Source organism: Thermobia domestica, chromosome 11, assembly GCF_964235325.1.
Source record: "Thermobia domestica chromosome 11, izTheDome1.hap1.1, whole genome shotgun sequence".
In the NCBI taxonomy this organism is placed as follows: Eukaryota; Metazoa; Arthropoda; class Insecta; order Zygentoma; family Lepismatidae; genus Thermobia; species Thermobia domestica.
In genome coordinates, this window is record NC_137464.1 from 209,738,349 (window position 1) to 209,759,887 (window position 21,539).

The 21,539-nt window shown below is 35.1% G+C and overlaps 1 protein-coding gene across 1 annotated transcript in view; it reads right to left on the reverse strand.

Annotated features, from left to right (window-relative positions):
- The window catches only part of LOC145664697 (uncharacterized), a 205,984-nt gene that overhangs the window by 38,595 nt on the left and 145,850 nt on the right, over positions 1-21,539 (reverse strand). Inside the window, exon 3 of the mRNA XM_081731558.1 lies at positions 15,233-15,385. Coding sequence (XP_081587684.1) covers positions 15,233-15,385 — 153 coding nt within the window. The remainder of the gene's footprint in view (positions 1-15,232; positions 15,386-21,539) is intronic.

A 21,539-nucleotide genomic window follows, 5' to 3' on the forward strand; every position in this document is an offset into this window, starting at 1 on the left:
TCATTGTTGAAGGCCACCATTGTTTAATAAACTATCGTTGGAATTCTCCTTCGGTAAATAAACAATCAACTTTATCTTACACTCTTTCTGCCACAAACTAACCAAATTTGGCGCACTCATTTACGATTAAGATATCTATGGAACGGTACGTGTCGATTTCACTTATTTTTGTTAGTTTCATTGTTAGAGGCCACAATTATTAATAAAAAATCAACTTTATGTGCCACACTTTCTAACAGAAACTGACCAAACTTTGCACACGCATTTAAGATTGAAATATCTAGGGAATGGTACATGTCGATTTCACATATTGTTGTTAGTTTCATTGTTGAATGCCACCATTGTTAAATAAACAATCAAGTTTTTCTGCCACACTTTCTACAACAACCTAACCAAAATTTGCAGACTCATTTAAGATTAAGATATCTATGGAACTGTATGGGTCGATTTCACATACTGTTGTTAGTTTCATTGTTCGAGGCCACCATTGTTAAATAAACAATCGTTGGATTTCTCCATTATTAAATATACAGTCAACTTTATTTGCCATATTCCTACCACAAACTAACCAAACTTGGCACACTCATTTACGATTAAGATGTCTATGGAATGGTACGTGTTGATTTCACTTATTGTTGTTACTTTCATTGTTAAAGGCCACCATTTTTAAATGAACAATCAACTTTATCTGCCATACTTTCTACCAGAAACTGGCTAAACTTGGCACACCCATTTAAGGTTGAAATATCTAGGGAATGGTACTGTGGATCCCACATATTGTTGTTAGTTTCATTGTTGAAGGCCACCATTGTTAAATACACAATCGTTGGATTTCTCCATTATTAAATATACAGTCAACTTTATCTGTCATATTTTCTACCACAAACTAACCAAACTAGGCGCACTCATTTACGATTGAGATATCAATGGAATGGTTCGTACCGATTTCACATATTGTTGTTAGTTTCATAGTTAGAGGCCACCATTGTTAAGTAAACAATAAATTTTATCTGCCGTACTTTCTACCAGAAAGTGAAGAAACTTTGCACACCCATTTAAGATTGAGATATCTAGGGAATGGTACGTGTGGATTCCACCGATTGTTGTTAGTTTCATTGTTGAAGGCCACCATCGTTAAATATACAATCAACTTTATCTGCCACCTTTTCTACCACCAACTGACCAAACTTGGCACACCCATCGGATTAGCACAGAGATATCTACTGAATGTTACCAGTCGATTTCACATATTGTTGTTAGTTTCATTGTTCGAGGCCAACATTGTTAAATAAACAATCAACTTTGTCTGCCATACGTTCTACCAGATACTGACCAAATTTTGCACACAAATTTAACTTTTAAATATCTAGGGAATGCTACGTTTCGATTTCATGTATTGTTGTTAGTTTCGTTGCTGAAGACCACCATTGTTAAATACACAATCAATGGATTTCTAAATTGTTAAATAAACAAACAACTTTATCTGCCACACTTTCTACCACAAACTAACCAAACTTGGCACACTCATTTACGATTAAGATGTCTATGGAATGGTACGTGTCGATTTCACATATTGTTGTTAGTTTTATTGTTAGAGGAAACCATTATTAAATAAACAATCATCTTTATCAGTCATACTTTTTACCAGGAACTGGCCAAACTTTGCACACCCATTTAAGATTGAAATATCTATGGAACGGTACGTGTCGATTTCACATATTGTTTAATTGTTGAAGATCACCATTGTTAAATAAACAATCAATGGATTTCTCCTTTGTTAAATAAACAATCAACTTTATCTTACATACTTTCTACCACAAACTAACCAAACTTTGCACACCCATTTAAGATTGAAATATCTAGGGAATAGTACATGTTGATTTCACATGTTGTTGTTAGTTTCATTGTTGAAGGCCAACATCGTTAAACAAAGAATCAACTTTGCTATATTTTGTACCAGAAACTGACCAAACTTGGCACACCCATCGGATTACCACTGAGATATCTATGAAATGGTACTTGTCGATTTCAGTTGTTGTTGTTAGTTTCATTGTTAGAGGCCACCATTGTTAAATAAACAATCAACTGTATCTGTCATACTTTCTACCAGAAACTATCGAAACTTTGCTTACCTATTTACGATTGAAATATCTATGGAATGTCGATTATCAAGGGCTAACAAGCCCTAGCCAAATTGTGTGTAATACGTCATTATGCGTTGGGATCAAACGATAATTATTCGTGATCAAACGAACTGGCCAAATTCCGATTGAATTTGTTTTCATGGTGGCTGTGGTGGAGGGGCTAACAAGTCATAGGTAAATGTTATTGTTCGGAAAATGGAATAGTGCAAAAAAATAAACATATTTCATTCAAACTTTGTTGTGCCTGCTTTGCAACCAGTGTGAATTAGTTGTGTGCCGCCAGATTTCTTTTCTTTCTTTCTTTCTTTCTTTCTTTCTTTTTGTCTCAGGTGGAGCGGGATGGCCCCCTACAGCGTTCCTAGAATTACACTCTAAAAGCCCACAGTGTTCCTAGAATTGCACTCTAAAAGCCCCTCCCATATAACTGATCTGTGTTTCACAGCAGACACCTCACATTTGAACTCTGTTGAGATTCTGTGTAAGTTTGTCGGTTGTAAGTAACAAATTGAGAGAATAAACATGTATTAGGGAATGAGAAGTTCTCGAAATAAATTTGCAAGCTGAATATTTTTTCACAACATAAGTAAAGAGTAATTGTATACCCTTGAAGAGTACCCTGGAGAGTAATAAAGCTCTAAGCAAAATAATCATTGAATAAATAGCAATGTAATCACAGTAATGTATATATGGCATGTTGTATTTCTACCAGATTGTCAGAGCACTAATTCTCTCATTTTTTGATGTAAGCGATCTCGCTATCGAATCTCCAGAAGAACATTTAAAAAAAGTTGTATTTAGGTATATTCCATTTTAAACAAACGAAATACGTTGCGTAAAAGAACTTTCCATGTTAAAATATTTGATGGGTAGAGTAGTTTGTGTGGGATTTGATTGTTATTGCATGTATCTATTGCATACTGAATGGGTAGCTGGGAAAGCAGCCAAGATATTCATTCTGACGGTTGCAAGCCCGTGAAAATACAGAGCAACAGTTACTCTAAGGGAGTATAATAGATAAATATAATAGGATAATAGATAATAGGAGTATAATAGGATAATAGATAAAAATTCTTAAAACTACCGTGGGGGAGAGAGCCGAAAGAGGGTGTAGTGTGAAATTTTGTCCGCAACTAGGGAAGTTCCGCCAGGAACGCTGGATCACCTGTATACGGCTTTCATTGTTGAGACACTAAAATTTTTCAATTACTCGTATACGGAAGATAAACATTAAGAAACTATTTTTATTTATTTATTTACTTATTCCTCGGGGAGTAGTCTATCTCAGAAGCTTAGCATAATTCTATGTTTCAGGGGTGCGCTTCCAACTCACCTTCCAGAGGCGGTTTTCGGGAGGGCGAACCGGACCTTGTCCTTAGGTCCACACATTAATTAAAGTATATGTAACACACATGTACGTTACATATACTTTAATTAATGTGTGGACCTAAGTCAGTGGCTATGCCCATAGTATATTCTATGATAACAATTGACTGAATGTGCTTTTCAAGTTTCTAGCTCATTTTCTTGGAAAGAGAATGCGTAAGACTCTCTTAGTGTTGCAACGAGACGAGACAGGACTCTTTGAAGCGAGACACAATACAATACGAAACGTTTCGTGAAATGTCTCGTCTCGTATCTCGAAAAATACAAACACAGTTTCTGAATTTGCTTAAAACTATATTAACTCGGAATAAATTATTTGCCTTCGAAATGTATACCATCTTTTATTATTTCAAATGAGCCAAATGATTCAATGTTTCAAATCCTACAAAGAACAGGGAATACCTAAAGCATTTTTTAAAAATGATTCTTACAAACAGCTTTCACTTCCATTTTTCAATCGATTCAAGTTTAATTATTTTGTGATAGTGCTCCAGATTCAAATTCAATGTAAAGCGTTCATTGAGATCAGTGTTTCAGAAGATTTTATTCCGGGTGCTGGTGGAGATATCTACGTACAAAAATCTTGTTATAGAAGTACAAGTACGCGTAGAAGTGGCAATTTTATCAGTAACTAACTATTGTTTCATGGTCTTTCTCGTTCCGAACTAAGACAAAAAGTGTCAGTCTTTCTCGATACTGAGTTTTGAAAAGATTCTGATTTGACAATAAAATTTATATTTTTTATCCTTTTATGATGTTATTCGAAGATAAACCATTTTTTAAATGGGAAAGTTACATAGGTCTCCTTATTTGTTGAAGGGACGCCAGGGGTTCTGAAAAAAGCATATCAGAATAAATGGGGAAATCTTGCCTTTCGACTGTACTGACGGTATTAACAAATGTTCCTATCGAAGTAATTACAGGTTCAGTCGAAACCAAGCAGTCGTTGTGGGAAAATTGCAGTCGTGTTGTGTGGTGTGCTTTGTTAACCAAACTTGGTTAAAAGTTGTAATTTTAACTACTTGGTATAACAGCTCTTTTTGTGGGCCTCAGCCTTTCTGATGTTGCCACGAGACGAGACAGAACCATTCAATACGAGACGAGACGGGCACATATTTTCTATACGAGACGACACAGCCAGAAGTCTCGTCTTGTCTCGTTTCAACTCGTGGCAACACTAGACTCTTTAGATATATCAGTGAAAGGAATGACAACGTTCCTCACGGAGCACATGTTAGCTCTCAGCCTCTTTTTTTCACTGATGTTTGTTTACGTAGTAGATGAATATATAGGGAGTAACAAAAGGATGAGATATGCAGATTTTCCTGAAACCACATTAAAATTGTAGCAGTATTTGGAGCTTGTTATAAATGGATTCACCGGGGAACTAAAATAATTCTGGGAACTGATCATACAGCATTGATATATATATGTATATATAAACAAACATGGAAACAAGTAAATACAAAGAACTGAAATCGTGAATTTGTTTTCAAAATACAGAAATCTTGAAGGAATATCTGTTTAGGCGACTTTAATTGTAAAGGAATTTCGAATAAATTTGAATATACATAAAAAATAGAAATCTTTCTTTTAGCGTACGAATGAGATGCTTTAGGAAATTAGGTTAAGATAATTAAAATGATACTGTCCTTTACAAAATTTAAGGGGAATACCATGATCGAAAAAGCATGAGTCAAACTATAAAGGTCAGTGGTAGCTTTGTCATTTCTTACTTATTTATATTGTTACCACTATAACCACCTTATTGCGAAAAATTTATTCGTATTATAAAACCGATATCATTCAATAAATGTCAAATTTAACAGATCTTGAGAGATGATATGACAAAAATTGTCATTACCTCTGTCGCATAATATATTCTAGCTTTGGGACCCATGTCATTATATGACTTTCACGGTAAGTGACAAGGAGAATATAAATCCGAAGTTCAAAACGTAAGGAAAGAAACCGGCTGTTCGCGCTTCAAATTATGAAAAACGTACCAAAATGGTTGAAATTATGATTTTGTATTTCTTTACGAGAAAGAAGAATAAAAATAAAAATTGGAGCAATTCTAATCACGTATGTATAAGTACACTATGTTCTTCAAGTTACTAAAGTAACTTCAAGTGTTTCAATCATTTTTGACACATAACTCGAAAACTTTTAGAGATATTAGAGGCAAGAATACGTGGTTGATAATGAGCTTTTCAATTATGTCACAATACTTTTGAACTTTACCTTATGAGAAATGGCATATTCCAAAAATAATTCAGTAATACCCTAACCTGAATTTTACCAAATGATTAGCGAAAGTGATACGGTGTGCATCGTCCAGGGTTTAATTCCCGGTGTGGCACTCAAACATTTCTGTGTTGACCAAACATCGGTATTATTATATATATATATTGGTGTTATTATTTTACCTTACATTCTCTCAGTAGCGTAAGTAAGGACGAATGGGCCTCCCCGCAAAAATGTTAAACGGACCCCCTCTTTCCACATTCATGAGTCACGTAAAATTTACAGAGAACAGTTTTGACTCTCTATGTTCTATCTAGTGAGTCACAACTTGCTCATATGCAAAAAATGCACATTATTATTATTATTATTATTATTATTATTATTATTATTATTATTATTATTATTATTATTATTATTATTATTATTATATTGTGCTATAGTTTTCGTCTATTCTGCTGTACCAACTTCGAGAGTCTACGACATCCGACATTTTTAATGAGGTGTGGTCGTCCCACTTTTTGTTGTTTGATTCTATGCTGGTTTCACTGTCCTTTTCCCATCTTTGAAATACATAAGCACGGCAGATCGCGAAAACTCGACAAGTCGCGCTGTTTCCGAAATGAAGCTCCCAGCCATTTAGTCACCTTGATATATCGTCGTCCTTCCCCGTTCAAGGCACAAGCACCACAGTGACTAATCGAGTGAGATTCTTGTCGTGTTTGGCGCGCGGTTGTGTTATGCCTTGTAGCTCTTATCTCAGCCCGATGATTTCGTTTAAAAAGTAGCGAGTGGTCATAATGTTTTCGCTGGTCAGTAAAATTTTTTTGGCATTTAATTTGCTAAATAATCGCTCAGGTGTTACCGTCTTCATAGGTAAAAATGAGATATAACTGGAACATCACATAATTTTTAACATCTTAACATTATAAAGTTTAACTTCGAAACTGAAATGGGCTTCTTTCTGTTCTGGGCCTCTGAATGTTGCGGGCCCTGCAGGCCCTTTAGTTGCGCCACAGCATTCTCTCTACTCAGAAGGATAGGGACAAATAGAAAAGGCAAAATTCATTCTGTCCATTTTTCATGCATCATACACTTCAGAAAAAAAAAAATCATATAATACTGATATGTAAGAAAATATTAGTATTGTTTGTTTGTTTTCTATATACAAAGAACCATTTAGGTTTTTTTATCTCACATTCTGGTAATAATCGAAAAAAAGAAAAGAGTTTCATGTGATAAACGGACGAAAGGAAATTTGTCAACGCGATGCGAATGACGTTCTCTGCAACCTAATTCCCGTTTGTCGTACAAAAACTCTATTCCTCCCTACTCATCAATGGTTGAGGTTTTGCCCTGCGGCTGAACAACACGGCTTGTAAAAATAGACTCTGACTGACTGCAGGTGCACGAAAAAAAAACTGTTGTATTCCTCTCCCCGCCCACTTCAAGTGTGAATATCCTGGACACATTCAAACTGAGCGCTACGATCTTTCAGTTCTTCCCAGTAGAGGTGCCAGCAGTGATTGCTAAATGAAAAAGTGAGCATCTGGTGGCGAAAAGACGAAGTGCTCGGACAAAGGGGAGGGCACAGGAACCTTAAGTAGCATAATATAACGGAAAAATAGTACACTATATAAAATGAGTTAATATAAAGGACTCCGTTAAAAGAGAAATGCAATTTTCAATTTACGAAGCTATCGTGTAACTTAGGATGTTTTGTGTTCATTTTGAGCTAAACATTTTTTTCAGCAGCGAGATTGTATGGGACTTCTCTCGTCCTGAAGGCGAAAACACTCACCACTCATTCGCAAGGAATCAATACGAATATATGTGCCTGGGAACACTTAGCTGTTTCTTCAGGTATATGATAGTCTTTACTGGAAAAGGAACTGATATATCCTCAATAAAAGTATTGTGGTAAACAACACCAAACTCGAGTTGTGGCAAACGACACAGCGTTGGTTCAGAGTAGCTTTCGAAAAAAGACTTTAATAAAAGAAAGGTGTGTGTGAGTGTTTTCTAGGATGTCGACTTGCCACTTTCTTTTTTATTCTAGCCCATTGTTTTATTAGGGAAAGTATTCTTTTTTAATGTTCGTGATTTAAATTTTTTGATTTTTAATTTCTCCTTCTGGCCTATTTTGGTGTCCCTTGCTTTAAAAGTATTCTTATATATAATGTTATGTTGCTTTAATTTTTATTTATAAACAGGGACTTACGCAGGGGGTGGGTCCTGGGGGTCCGGAGCCCCCGAAATCTGACTTTTTTGTAAATTTAGTCTTATTTTAGGGGCAATTTTACAATTTTTAATATAATTTAGCCTGAAATTATGTTTGGACCCTCCCCGAGAAGCTCTGGAACCATCCCGAAATAAATTCCTGCGTACGTTCCTGTTCATAAATATTAAAATTACATCATACAGTAGTAACATTTTGCGTAGTATACATTTAAAGATGTCAAGAAGAAATCAGTAAAATTAACTTGCTAAAATTTTCGTTTATTTCAAAGAATAAATAGAATGTTTAATCATACAAGTTAATGGGTTGAGAAACCATGATGCTGTCGACATTCAACACACTTAAGTGCTACTCTTGTTTGTTGGGATTTATAAAACCTACAATTAAAATAATACCTATTTCGCTAGATATTTCTATGAACGCACGGGTTCATTAGTTGTTAGTATATAAATTTCCTACCTTGGAAACTCAACCGGTTTCCGTACTGTATGATGTTTATGTAAAAAAAAAAAAAAAAAAAGCAATGGAATTTGTTACTAAAACAACAAGTACAAATACCAGCCTCAAACACTACTCATGAAAATCTATGAAAAAGACATTTCTATTTTCAAAACCAGCCTCAAATGTCACACACTCTTCAAGTGAATAAATATCACACATTACAAATAGTACATCGACTCTCTCGCCCGACTCCCGACTCAATCGACTCCGTCACCCACCCTCACCCTGACCTTCAAACGAACACCCTCACCCTCAGCCACTCTCACCGTCAATCGTCTCCCTCATACAGTTACCTTCATGTATTTAATAAACAATAAGTAAGGTTAAATATGATTCTCATTCAAGTGATTGAAATTTATATATTATAATATAGATAAGAATACATTATATCTTCGGTATATTATTATTTATATTACATACATACACACACACACACACACACACACACACATATATATATATATATATATATATATATATATATATATATATATATATATATATATATATATATATATATATATATATATATATATATATATATATATATATTAAATAGATAGTCATTTTATATTGCGCTCGCTCGGACTCACTTCGGTCAGTTGTGCTCGCACTCATTTCGACTTGCTCTGACTTATTTTATTAGGATTCGGGCTCGCTCTTAATTATTGAACCCGAGCCCAGTTGAGCGCGAGTGGCTTGCTCGAAAGTTTGGTCATCTATGTGCTAAGCCAAATTTGTAAAAAAAAAAAAAAAAAAAAAAAAAAAAAAAGTATTCTTGGATATCATATGACCCGTTGCTGTTGACAAGTTTTTTAAAAAAGGAGACTACATGCCAATAAATACCATAAGTGCTGTTATTGCCTTCATTAATTAGTATGGTAGTACAGTTGGAATTTTTATTTTCTTCTGAGAACAATAAAGGTTTTCGCACTATATTGCACCAAGCCTTCCTTATATATATTTGGGAACCTGAGACACCGCAATATTGTTCCGAATTGTGCCCTGCACTTTCTAACTGGATCAGATTATCTTCTTTCTCGTACTTTGAGGCAAGAAAACTATTTTTTTTACCAGTGTGACTTCCCTCAAGAGCAGCCTTTATTTTTAATTATGTGCTTGAGAACACATTGTCCTGCTAGAATACGTTAAATATAAACAATTCTTTATTAAATCCGAATATAAGAATAGAAAATTTGAAAGGACAAGTTGATTATATTTTTATTTTATTTTATTTTATTTATTTAACAATCTAACTCCAACAGGGACGATCATCCCCAATTATAGGATCTTTTACAACAGTTGATTTACAATTTTATAGCCTGTATTTTGCTAAAAGAACAAATATTAAAGTTAATGAAAGCTCAAGTAAGATGTTTGTGACTATGAAATTTACGTCATAACACCACATTGAGTCTAGAAGTTATGTGTAATACATTTGAGAATGATAAGCATAATGTGGTTCTACTTTTCGATTCATCTATACATTACTTTAAGTATATAAAAGTACACTATATAAAATGAGTTAATATAAATGACTCCGTTAAAAGAGAAGTTATCGTGAAATTTAGGATGTTTCGTGTTTATTTGGAGCTAAATATTTTTTCAGCAGCCAGATTGTATGAGACTTATCTCGTCCCGAAGGCAAGAACACTCACCATTTTTTTGCAAGGGATCAATACGAATATAAGTTCCCGGCAACATTTAGCTGTTTCGTCAGATATGTGCTAATCTGTACTGGAATAGGAACTGTTATATCCTGAATAAAAATATTGTGACAAACTACACCAAAATTGAGTTGTGGGAAACGACATACCTCTGTTTCAGAGTAGCTTTCGAAAAAAGACTTTATATAAATTTCCTACCTTGTAAATTCAAGAGGTTTCCTTACTCTATGATGTTTATGTTTTTTTTAAACAAAAAGAAAAAAAGATGCAATGGAATTTGTTACTTAGACAACAAATACAAATGCCAGCCTCAAACATCACTCATGAAAATCTATGGAAAAAACATTTCCATTTCCAAAACCAGCCTCAAATGTGTCACACTCTTCAAGTGGATAATTATAACACATTACAAATAGTACATCTACTCTCTCGGCCGACTCCCGACTCAATCGACTCCCTCACCCTCAGCCACGCTCATGCACCATCCTTTACCCTCAAGAAGTGTTGGTAAGCCAAGCTCCTTAAATACGAAATTAGAATGAGTAGTTTAAGGTTCCACGGCTATGCCCTTTATTCTAAAGGAGACGGGTGACTAATGCAAATGAATAAAGGTAAAATTAAGTCCTTGTGTTCGCTCACCGAGAATTGAACCCGCGACCCTGTGCATCACTGGCGCACACGCTAACCACTAGACTTGTGATGAGGAAAGTTAGAAAATAAGTAACAGTAGTTTAAATTTGTATTATTTAAAGTTGAACTAACCACTAATTATGTTTCTGTATGGGAGTGGCAAAACATGATGTGTACTGTACATTTAAGCAGGCAACCAAATCTCAAACTTATCAATTAATTTTAAAATACTTTAAGTTCAGTGGTGAAAACGATATATATATATATATATATATATATATATATATATATATATATATATATATATATATATATATATATATATATATATATATATATATATATATATATATACTGCTAAGCAGGCATGTAGAAGCTAATACGTCATTCTATTAAATTATAGATCATCCGTTACAACGAATGTTATGAGAACCTGTGACTATGACACGTCTTACAAGGAATGCTTTTCCAAGAATTACAGAATTTTCGTGACCTTTACACCCCTCTCGAGCCTTTATAGTTTGCTTCTGACAAAAAGAATGTGTTTTCCGGATGAGTAAGTAACTATTCCAAGAAACAAAGTATGTGATTCTAACGACTGCAAAAATGTTAATAACCTCTTTTAAGTCAGACATAAATGCTATGTTTTTGTTTGGTTACATAAAATATGTTTTGTTTTCTAGCTATATGACCACTCGAAAAAAATACTAGAGAGGGGAAAAAATTAAAATGTTCTTCTGAGAGGGAATTAAATTTTTGTCACACGGAATATCCCTTTCACCATCCCCATTAATTCGTACACTGCACCAACTGATGTTTTGTGGCCTAATTACGTGACTCTGTGCCAAACAGGTTGCTACTCTATTTGAAAAATGAAATGAAATCTTTTAGTTTTACGTCCCACGATTATGCCGGTTAGCCTAAAGAAGACGTTGATGATGAGAAATGAATGAAATGGTGGAATGAAGAAAGTGGGAGGAAACGAGAGAACCCCGAGGAAACCCACGCACACGGTGATTGTCCACCACAAAGTTAACTTGGCGGGGGCTGGGATCGAACCCGGGACCCCAAGCACCAGAAGTGAACGCTCTACCACTGAGCCAGCGCGGCCCTACTCTATTTGAAGTTCGCAGGAAACTGCTATTTCTTCAATCATTTCCCAAATAAATAACTTTCAAGCAAACATCCTTCAGGAATTCATTCTGGTGATGGGCATTTTCGCTTAGCCTCACTCACCCTCACCCTCAGTTGAATCCTTCACCCTCACCCTCAACCACCCTCACCCTCACTCGACCCCTACACCCTCACCCTCAACCACCCTCACCCTCAATCGACTTCCTCACCGTCACCCTCAGCCACCCTCACCCTCAATCGACTCCCTCACCCTCACCCTCAGCCACCCTCACCCTCAGTTGACTCCCTCACCCTCAGACACCCTCACCCTCAACCGACTCTCCCACCCTCACCCTCAGACACCCTCACCCTCAGTCGACCCCATCACCCTCACCCTCAGACACCCTCACCCTCAATGGAATCTGTCACACTCACCCTCAGACACCCTCACCCTCATCTACCGAAATGAGGGTGAGTGAGGGTGAGGGCGGCCCTCTTGAGGGCAAAAATGAGTGAGGGTGCCCATCTCTGCGCCTGACAAACATATATATTGGCGTATGCCAAACGAGCAAACTATTGACAATGCAGGTCGGTAGCCAGCCCAAAAATGTAGGAGGGTCCAGTAGAAGTTAGAGGGGCCCGATCCAACCATACTATAGTTCATTTGCAAGCATACCGTGAAAAATTTAGGGGGCATTCCCCCCTAGAACCCCCGTGGCTACAGGCCTGTAACAATGTGCACGATACTTGCGGAGTAACAAGGAATGAATTCAAGTCGTTTTCAATGAATTACATAATTGTCTACGTAATCATTTCCAAAGCTATGTTTCTCATTCTACTTGAAAAGAAAATAGTTTACAAGTGGTATATTGAACAAGATGAAAAATTGGTTATTTTCACAGTTAAAAAAATAAAATAATGTCAAAGGTACGAATCTCCGTACGAAACTTTACCGCCTCAATTTCTCAAACAAAAATATGATATACTCAGGGGGCGGATCCAGGACGGACTTCTGGGGAGCGGTGGGTTGTAATGCTGCTACTTAGAGCTACTTTTAAAAGCTCCAAACTCTGGGATGGGTTTTGTTTATATATAAAATAAGAAAAGTGCCTCTTCTGGGGGGGGGGAGCAATTGCCCCCTGAATCCGCCCTTGGTTATGGTGCATTTAAATCTGAAACATTTATTTATGAAATACGATACAATCAAAATTGCAATGCGTTCTTGAAAAACTTCGTCCGAAAAAAAAAAATCTCCACGAACTGTTAATTATCTCTTGTAGACCTTTTCCTGAGAATATGCCATAAGTAGAGTTATAAATGAAATACGATGAAATATCAATAAAATCAGTGGAGCCATATTTGAGGAAGCTGTCAAATTCAATGAAGTAAAGATTGAAGTACCTACCTCTTCTTGATGTTTTCGTAAGAAGTGATTTGTGCACAATTAAGGGGTTATTTATGAAATATGTACGAACTCACCTAAGTCGTCATTTTAGAGAAGATAGTCCAAAAATAAACTTAGCTCTAACAGTAAACTAGGCTTTGTTTAATGAGATGTGATTTGTGCAACATTATAAAGGTAATAATAAAATTTTTATTTATGAAATATAATCTCCTGAGTCGTTTCTGAGCACGTCGTCCGAGAAAAAGTCAACGTCAAGGCTAATCTACCCAAATGTGGATTTTTCAGGATAAATGAGTTATGATATTGTCAGGTTACTAATGAAGTATATATTTGTAAAATATGAACAAAATGACCTAAGTTATTTTAAAGAAAATCGTCCGTAAAGAACTCTCCTTTAGTAAACTACCACTTTGGGTTCTTCCGAAGAAATGACCTATACCATAGTATAGGATCCTTAATGAAATATTGACGTGAAATATAGAAAAATCATTAAAGCAGTTTCAAAAAAAAAAAAATGACATTGAAAGAAGTCACCCGTCATTATAGTACCCTTATTTTTAGGGGTAGGAATAAATTTTTTTTAAAAAAAACCTGGAAAATCTTATAAAATCTTTAAACATTTGGTGCAGATACGCTGGATAATATGGCCTCTAGGAGAATATTTATGTATTGGACGTACATTCAAAAATAACATTTTCGTAACGTAGGGACCATGAAACGTGTTAATCCATTGAAATCTCAAATTTAATTTTTGTTTTTCATGATCACCGTACTGTTTCCTCTCCTGTCGTGGCTCGAAAGCAAAAAAATGAAAGAATATACGTTATTTTGAATCTTGAAAATAGAAAATATGTAATATTTTTGTCTTCATAATTTATTTCTCTGAAACATTTCAAAACTATCGCACGGTATGTATAAAAATTAAAAATCGCTATAAACAAATTCAAATTCAAAACATACCTAAATCTAAAACCCAAATCTAGTATCAGGGTGACGGTAGTACCTACCTATTATTAGTAGTAACAATATCTGTAATAAATAAGACACTATCTACTTCATGATTTTCTGAATTAAAAAAAAATCCTTGTTATTTTTCGATCGCATATATATACACAGAGAGAGAGAGAGAGAGATTATATTAATGGATGACGAAGGGTTTTCACCCTTATATTGTTCGAATTTATTTCTTTATATATATTTTTGAGCATTAATGGCACATATGGCCTTATGCCCATCACGTACCAGGGTTGATATCCCTAGACGAGCGCACACTACCCGGGGGAGGGGGAAGGGAAGCAATAAAGCGGTCTGGAATCTATATGTTAGGTATCACATCGAATTTTCTCGGTGTGAATAAGGAAAACTCTCACTCAGGATGATTAGCCTGAAAAGAACTCTTACACCTTTCCGACCGAGTGTCCTACTGGGAATTGAACCTGGGATCGCTGCACTAAACGGAAGCGCGTTAACGACTACGCAACGCGCAGACACAATATTTTGTTCCCAAATATAGCAAATCTCATCCACTGTCCACTCACACCAACTATATCTTTATTTTATTATTCAATTTCATTTATCTATCCCATCATTACAGTATCTGCTGTAACTATTACATACTACATTTGAATGTATTAGAGAACTTTTAAAAAAACATCCAAGCAATTTACTACGATCTCAACTTGAGATCAAATGTCCTACTGTTGTAAATAAATTTGGGAGAATCACTAAAACACAGGACTCAACTCAAGAACCTCCAATTAAACATGATCTCGACAAAAATCTCATTAATATCTCACGAAATGATTCCTAAACAACATTGAATACCAAAGTTATAAATCTGCTTAAATTAACAAACAAAAAGATGGAGAAAATATAATTTAATCTTTATAAACATAAATGTGTTTACCTAGCGGGGTTCTGCTTGTCCAAAGAGTTCTGATGAGCGACGGATCTCCGTGGGCCCATGGCGCTCTCAATCCGGGGACTCTCTTCCCGTATCCAGTTCTTCTGGGAGCGACTGTTGACACTGGCTGCTCCCTCTCGGTGGGAGTTGAACTTACTGAAAATAGATATACCTTGTTCAAATGCTTAGCATGATTATCAGATCAATAAAAACCATACGGGAAAAAAACATTTGAAAACAATATTTTTGTAAAATATACTAAAAAACAGAAAATAAGAAAATGTATTAAAAAGGAGAAGATATTTTTTGTGGTGGGGGCAAAATAAACCTAAGATTAAAAACATTGTGATGAGCCCTCAGTCATAAGAAGAGCGTCCTATGCTGCAGTTTTGAGTTTCTTCAGTTTACCCCAACAACAAAAAATATATGTTTAGTACATTTTATAAAAGCATTGCTTTAGAACATTTTTTACGATTACACTTAAGTATATTGCTTCTTAGTTTTTACTCAATATTCTGTAACCAATTCTTTACTCCTAACTTTCTTAACCTGAAAATGAATTTGATAGTAAGACTATTCATAGCTTTGGATTAATTGTTTTAACAAAAGAGACACTGACCAAAGCTTAAAACCCACTTTATTTTAAATTAGAATTTGTAACTGTTTCGGATATCTAGCATATCCTTCTTCAGACACTATCGAAAATAAATGAAAATACAGACATATATATAAATGTCATAACAATATTTATATATATGTCTGTATTTTCATTTATTTTCGATAGTGTCTGAAGAAGAATATGCTAGATATCCGAAACAGTTACAAATTATAATTTAAAATAAAGTGGGTTTAAGCTTTGGTCAGTGTCTCTTTTGTTAAAATGAATTTGATGTGTAAACTTATATATTTTTGTTTAAAAGAACATTTTTACAACATTTCTTGCAAAAGGTTTAGAAACATGAATGAAAAAAGTATTGATATGGACTCAACTGAATGCCTACTTAGCTGTAATCAACTACATATCCGTTAGGGTTTGCTTGTATAAGCAACAGGTGCTCGATAATTAACTCTAAATAGTTAATTCTACAGCAAAGTGAAAAGCTAGAACGAAAATTACGTGTAACTACTGTATTGTATTGTTATCAGGTTCAATCAAGTGTGTATGTACAAAATTACAGTTCTAAGCAGCATAGGAGCTCCATGAAATTATAAGTTGTAACATTTCATTCTAAGAAGATCTAGTCGAGGTGAACCAAAGACAAGAACTCCCGTTATGCAAAACTGTAGAACACAACCTCTGTTACCGAGCTGAATCTGTCAATGACCGAGCTCGGCCAACAAATATAGAGTGCTTTACTTTTTAGGCAATGGGCTATTAACCTATGAAATTTTGTTTAAATCCAGATAGTAATTACTGAGAAATAATATACTACATACAATCCGAGCTAAGTCTGTCACAGACCGAGGACGGCCATTAAAGATAGAGATCTTTATGGATGGGCTAATTATAACCATATTTGATTCATATCTGGTCAAAAAGTTACATAGAAATACCACCTAAAAGGCGAGCTGAGTCGATTCCTTAAACTATTAACTATTTGCCCACGAAATTGGGTTTATAGTCTGGGGACAAATGATATCCCGTGGGATCCATTACGAAATAAGTGTGAGAGATGGCTCAATCTCTTCGTCTTTATGTACAGAATAAGAATTTGCGTGGTGATAACCTGGCATTCTGTGCAGAGAGCAGATATTTAATAAAAACGAAATGGCGGAAATTAGGCTTCCAACTCCCCTGCATCTAACCTTTAACCCCTTACTGAATGCTGTGCCGTATATTGTGCACTTCTTTTTTTACTTCAGCTTTTGTGTGATTTATAAAAGGTACCAAATGATTGTTTCGTCTGCTGTGTGAGATATTGACGTATATGAATAAGAGATTTTGGTGTCATCTGGCATGTTCTTTGTGGGTTGTATTAGGGGGCCAAACGTTGACATGTGGTTTTTGTGAAGTAGTGGATTTTTGTCAATGAAAATAATTTTTTGGCGAAGCATTGTGCGCATTTTTCCCGAAGAACTGAGAGTATAGTATAGTAGCCCTATAGTATAGTATAGATATTACTGCATGAAATGATATATATGACACGATCCAGTCCCTGCACACTGCTAGGAAAGTTTATCTTATTGCATAGTGTGTCATATATGGAACGTACTTATTTCTCGTCGGAATTAAGTGAAAAATCTAAAATTCAAGGTTTTCAAGTTTCCATATGAGGATATCCAATACTGATTATTATTTTTTCTCTAAAAAAAATCATGCAGAAAGGTGTTAAACCCTTATATCTTAGTACGTACCTAATTAAGCTGGGAAAATACCTCTTATGTCGATGTATTTCTGAAGGATGTAGCTTTCCAGTGATTTGCATTCTACTGATGTCGGGGGTTTTGAGGGGGAAGGAAAGGGTAAATGTTTCTCTTTTTTCCTGCTTTTGCCCTTTCCGCATTTAAAAGCGGGGCTATAACCACCTAAAGATATAGAATGATACAAATTGGTATAAAAAGTGAGAATCTGTGTTGCATTAGCTTTCCAACGATGTATAATTTGTGACGCTGGAATAATTAGAGGAAGTGCTACGGGCAGCAATATGAAGTTCTACGATTTTCTTGATTTCTTTGGCGTATATATGTTAGATTTAAAGAAACAAATAAAGATGTATCAACCAATATCTGGTCATTCTCACATTTATTACTTATTGATAATGTAAATGATGCATTGAACATTAATATTTAATGCTACTAAAGTAAGAACTGCTTTGTAATGCTAACCACACGCGATACTTAAAGAAAATGTTCTAAGAAAAAATGGTTAGAAAGAAACTAAAGCGTAATTGTAATTAACGACATTCTTTTGTTTTCCTTAATGACCGTGTTAAGTTCTAGTATCAAAGTTCAAAATAAGAAAGTGGGCTTGCATATGATTAATTTGGAGGTATTTTTTTCATCATGAAATCATTATGTAAGCTCTTCATCTTCACTCTCATTACCACTATATATTAAATTCTTCACTGTCAGTTTCAGAGTCACTGTCTTCATCGATTCCTCATCTGTTATTACATACTGTTCCATTACTTCTGGACTCACATAATTCTGTACACCTAATAAGTTCAAGTAGTTTCAGTAGCTGAAGGCATTCTACATATAATCGGTTCATATCTGTTTTCTACTTTTTCCCATCCAAATTCAGTTGAATCTGGGACTTTAGGATGCTGTTGAAGATGCTGTTGCCATTAATGAGCTTGCAAATTGGCCCTTAATATTGCAGGTCCCAAACTCCCTTCTTGGGGAGGTTTTAATCTTCTAGAAATCTCTTAGTGTATAACCACCATTGTTTCACCTATATCGGCGGTTTTTGTATTTCGTATGTATACTTGGCAGACGAATTTTTCAAGAGTTCCCATCGTTGTTGTAGGAACATTTAATGTTTGCCAGAGCCTCTGAAACATCTTACGTTGTGTTTTCGAAGGCTTTCCACCAAGTTAACTTTCCTTTGTTGAAGGAAGATCCAGTAGTACCATAGCTTGAAAGCACATGAAGTCCAGGAGGTGCTGTAGCTTTCATAGTTCCAAGTTTGTCATATAATGGTTTTAGCTGTACGAATCGTTTCATTTGTTGACAAGGTAGATACTTGCAATAAACGGGAAGAATAGGATATATTCTTAACGCAAGTATATACAAGGACATCTGTATTAGGTGAATATATATGAACTCCATCAGCCCCTTCCTTTCTTAAAAACGCTGCATGAACAATTATTTTTGTATCTGCTTCTTCTTGTGTTCTTTCCAACTCCTTCACATCAATATGAGTTTTTGCTGCCTTATTTTGCCAACTCACTTCAGCATTCTTCTTTTGTTCCTTACCAAGTTCAAGAAGTGTAATTGCAAACAAGTTAGTTTTGGTCGTGAGACAAGAGTTTCTTCAAGCTTGTCTTTAATATGTTAGTTGACGGATATGTTTGAAATTGGACTACATCTGATCCCCTTTTTATCAGATCACGTGTGACCATTTTCAAAGAGCCAGCTATATATGAATGAAAAACTACATGAAGCTCTTCATGTTGCCAATACTTTGAGAAAACACAAGCAGAGAAATGTTGTGATAAATCTTGGCATGTCTTTGCATATTCTAGTTTAGCAATGCGATGAAGTTCTGCCATACCATCAGTCATTGCTATTTTCACCTGTTTCACGTTCTACACCATTGTTTGTGAAAGCTACCTCTGGTTCCACTTCCAGCTCATGAGTACCTCCTGAGAGTTCTCATTTTCCACACTTGGTAATTTTTCCAAGATTCTTCCTAGCTTATGCTTTAATAGACAATGATGCATCCGCAGAGAAAAGTGTCTTGGGTATAACTGAAAATTCATATTGGCTTAAGCAAGATTTAACGTCAATATCTTGATCTTGATTCTAAAAGAAATTTTGAAACCAGAGACGTACTTGACATAACTTCAACTAATTTACCATTTAAAGACACTTGTGTCCTTTCAGAAACAGTTTTCCATGTTTTGAGGTTTGTTTTCTTCATCTTCGATCAGAAATATCCAGATTTATTTGAAATTCGTTTTTCGATAAAAATTGCTTTCAACTTTTCTCCTATTTCTTTTGCAGTGATCATGCCTTTCTCTGCATCTTTCCGGAAGACTCTTCCTGTAATGTGTCAGATTTAAATTCTTTAGATTAAAAGGATTTGTCGTCGATTTCAGTGTACTTACCAGCTTTGTAGCTTTATTTTCTTGTCTGTTTCTAAGTTCCAAAGAACATTCATGTTGACCTCTTCTTCCTGAACGTGATAGTCCAGCAATGTTCTCGAACTTCTCTGCTGCTGGAGTCAACTCAGGATCTGCCAAAAAGTCTAATTCTTGCTGCTTCATTTAGATAAATTTCAGTGAGACCACCTTGCATTTTCATTCTTCCGTATACGTTCCAAACATTGTTTATAAGTTCCAAAGGCTCATCTGCCCCAAGTCATATAAAAGAAGTACAGATTTTGTTTACCACCCAATTACTACTACTCTTTAATTTATCCCATGTTAATTTGTCAATTTTCTTAAAGTAATCAATTTCACACAAGAACAGTGACGTCATTATTGAATAGTTTTGTCAATACATACAGAAGAAATATTTTTGGAAGTTATTTTGTGATACATGTGCTAAAATCCAGTTACCAAATCTTACTGCTTTTACAAAGTGTAACATTGAAGCATATCCTTAAATATGCTTGCAAACTTAAACAGCTGTGGCAATGTTTTTCCCATTTTTTAAAAAGACTTTGAGATTTTCTAGTATTTTCTTTTCTTTTGAAATTGCGATAATATTGTTTTGTTTCAGTATATTGTCTATCTCTGAGAAAACCGGCAATTTATTGACAAATTGATTAGCTTCTTCAAGCACATCAGGATATTCATTTTCAAAATCATTCAGAAACAATATTGATATTGCAGACATTGTGTTAAAATGTGTTTCTATTCCACTGCGAATATCTCTTTCCTTCAAGTATCTCTCTTGTGACTGGAGGTCCATGTCTATCACTTTCCACCCAAAGCTCTGGAATTCCACTGCCTTCTATGTATGCTAATATGGTTTGCAGTTGAGCAATAATTGCATGTAGTTCACCAGGTTTTAAAAGCCAGTTTCCATTACCAACATCATTAGCCGTTTTAAGCTACTTAAGTTGCTTATATAAAGTCATGTCAACAGTTACCACAACCTTCATATTTTCATCATCGTTCACAAATTTGGTAAACTTCAAAATGTTTCATGAATGTTAGTTATACTGACTGGTCTGTTGGTGCTACAGGAATTAATGGTAAAGAAGAGGCCTTTGTAATACGTATAGAGTTTGTCTCTCCTATGTTGGACATGAATCCTGTCCAAATAGGTGGCACTGAATTTGAAATATTTGTAATTAAGATACAGGCTTTGCGTATCGTCACCAAGATAAATCACTAAAGTCTAATTTATAGATAGATAAATGGTTTTCACTAATTGCAATGTAACTCATGATTTTTCGTTGTGAAATACCTTTAATCCAGTAATCCAGTTTATAATTATTATTTCATCGGAACAATACAAATTGAAAAAGTCCATAATCGATATTACTTTGAATCGTCCCTTATGGTGCTTCTCTAATGAAGAAAATGAAATTCCCAGCACTGCCTCTAATTATTCTAACGTCATAAATGATACATCATTGGAAAGGGAATGTAACATAGATTTTCTTGTTACTCTAATTTGTATTTTTCTATGCCTT